At 38.5% G+C, this 2,762-nt stretch overlaps 1 protein-coding gene across 1 annotated transcript in view; it reads right to left on the bottom strand.

Moving 5' to 3' along the window:
- Positions 1-2,762, bottom strand: part of LOC119592660 (intraflagellar transport protein 140 homolog) — a 20,093-nt gene that overhangs the window by 6,269 nt on the left and 11,062 nt on the right. Inside the window, exons 11-16 of the mRNA XM_037941572.1 lie at positions 2,529-2,748; positions 1,522-1,806; positions 1,269-1,425; positions 926-1,075; positions 482-642; positions 122-299 (exon numbers count right to left, since the gene is read on the bottom strand). Coding sequence (XP_037797500.1) covers positions 122-299; positions 482-642; positions 926-1,075; positions 1,269-1,425; positions 1,522-1,806; positions 2,529-2,748 — 1,151 coding nt within the window. The remainder of the gene's footprint in view (positions 1-121; positions 300-481; positions 643-925; positions 1,076-1,268; positions 1,426-1,521; positions 1,807-2,528; positions 2,749-2,762) is intronic.

Here is a 2,762-nt window from a genome sequence, read left to right as displayed (position 1 = left end):
ATACCCAGTAGTAATGGGTTAAGGACCAGGACCAATCTGGCACGGGAAACTTGAGTTTACTGCAATAACACCATGTAAGTGTCATCATATTCCAAAAGTAAAGAGACAATAAACTACTCACCACCATATTCAGCTGCAGTGCCAGCATAGCCACTCTTGCATCAAGCTGAGGTTCCTTCATGGCTTGCCTAAGAGCTCTAGCACCACGTGCATGACCCATGTTGCCAAGACACAAGGCAGCAACATCTAAGCGCTTCGTTTTAACACACATTCTAGCCATGTTTTCCCATACAGTTTCACTGTTTTTAGATTAGAAGAAAATGTCTGGCTTGATATGCTTTTCAAATTAATTTATATGCTAACAATGAAATAGGAGAACTAAAATTCATAATCCAACTGAGCTTTTAAAATTCAAATATGTTTAAGAGTGAAATCAATATTGAGTTACATCCAGAATACTTATGCTTCAGTGTCAACCAACCTTTTGATTGTTTTGATAGCTTTAAATGCATCATCCATATTTCCCATTGAGAGATAGAAGGAGAAGTTAAGCATCGCTTCCTTTGTTGGTTTATCACAGCTCTCCAGGCCTACAAAGTCCCGCATTACCTTCTGCGTAACTAATTTGGCTTTTGTGTCAGACTGAAAGTGAATGAGGTGAGGTTGAAGCAACTGCTACATTTCAATATGGAATGTGAACCTATGAAAAAAAACATGACCCCCCATAAAAAAGGAAATTATGAAAATGAAGGCCTCAACTAAATTTCCAATACAAGCCTATAACACTATGTACGAACATTTAGCCTCTATGAAAAATGTATCTTAGTCAACAATCAAAATAATACTTCTGAATAGTTATCTTGTAATCCTCACAGGACTGCATAAAAGATAATAATAAAAAAAAGGCAAAGCAGTACTACCATACCTTTTTGTCAGCAGCACTATCATTCAGCAGATATAAGAATGGAACTTGCACACCAAGAAGTCTCGAGTAAGTTGGAGTGAGAGCGAAGGCATCTTGAACAATAGCCCCATGGTCGGGACTAACAAACAAAGACACCAACATGATTGCAGGCTGTAGAGAGAGAGACGTTTTTAATAAATAACTTACTCTTCAAATAAATAACAATTAAAAACTGATAATTTCTTCCTTAAATGGAGATGAAAATTAGTTCTTAATCTCAGTAGTAGAAGCAGTAATGTATAACCTAAATAGCAGTAAACCTGATACAATATAAATAAGTACAACTGTTCCCACTGGTACTAACCCGCTCTTCCTTTTCCGAAGCCATGTAATTATCTCTTTGCTTTTTCTTGCTGTGAAGAGACTTGGCTTCACACACAAGTAGCCGAGGATCTTCCAGATCCCACATGTGAGACATCACAAAGCGACCCCCAACTTCTCTGGCTGTCTCACGCTTGGCTCTGCATTATACATGAACAATATACGGGATATATCTACATATAAAACACACATATTTTTCTTTCACTTCATTCTTTCTTAATTTATCACTGTCTTACCTATCTTGACCTCCACCATACTTGGAACTTGTACTCTCTGCAGAGTTTGGAGGTGCTGTCCCATCATTATCATCATCTTCAGATCGTCCAGATGCAAAATTGAAGTACGTGATATTGTCATTCTCTATATCCCAGATATATAATTTTGGATCAGGAAGCAAGGATGTTTGAGCTACAGCAATAGAGACTCTTGTACCGCTACAGTTACATCTTGCTGAGATAACTTCCCCAAAGTCCTTGATGGCATCACTCAACTGTTTGCCTTGTGTGTGTTGTTTTGCCTCCCTGAAACCAACATTCAAGATTAAACAGGATAATGTCCATATGATCAAGAATTTACAAATAAAAATAATTTAATAGAAAATCATCAAAATTTTACAAAAAAACAAATTACTCACAACAAAATGTCAACAACAGTAGGGAGGCATTAAGAAGCTCTCCCCTAATACCTACCATTACCAGCCATCAACTCATCTAGCAACAAGAAACCCCACTTTTACTTCTTCTCCAGCTAGCATTTCCCTTTTGTGTGGAAACACAGCAACAGCATTACCATCTGGCACCATACCAAGGAGGAAATAGGTTTCTTGTGCACCTTAGAAGAATTCACAGATAACAAACAAGATCCTTAAGATACTTATGCATGAAGTAATGTCTGCTCCTGCTATGTAGCTTTCACACTGTTGAAGTGCCTGAGCCCTTTTTCCTTCCTGGAGATGCCATCACTGATTGTGGCAGATACCTTTTTGAGACACCTGTGGCTACACATATCACAGGCATCCACTAATATTTCCTGATCTCTCAGATTGGTGCAGCCAATTCTTTGCAGTCTGAGTAGTTACAAGGCCTTAAAGTTTGCACTCAAGTACGAAATGCTGGCTGGGGACACACATAATAACACCCCTCTCAATGGAAGCATATGATTTGCTGGCAGGCACTGCTAATGGGTTAGCACTAAGTTAAGAATAGAGACATGCTACATAAATAATACTAGTACTAATTCTTACCTTCTAGACAAGTCCCATAGCTTAATAATCCCTTGGATTGTGGCTACCACAAGGAAATTACCACAAACATCAAGGCCAATCGGTTCCCCTTCACTCTCTGAGAAACTCAGTGTCTGCTTTATTGTTCCCTGTATTGATCTTACTTGAACATTCAAACCCTCTATGGAATATATGCTGGCTTCATGTAACACAGCACTCTCTGCTTCACATGCAAAAGAACCTGTAATAAACAAC

The sequence above is a fragment of the Penaeus monodon genome, chromosome 30 (assembly GCF_015228065.2).
Source record: "Penaeus monodon isolate SGIC_2016 chromosome 30, NSTDA_Pmon_1, whole genome shotgun sequence".
NCBI lineage: Eukaryota > Metazoa > Arthropoda > Malacostraca > Decapoda > Penaeidae > Penaeus > Penaeus monodon.
Note: the sequence above shows the minus strand (reverse complement) of the source record. Positions and strands in the feature narration are given on the sequence as shown.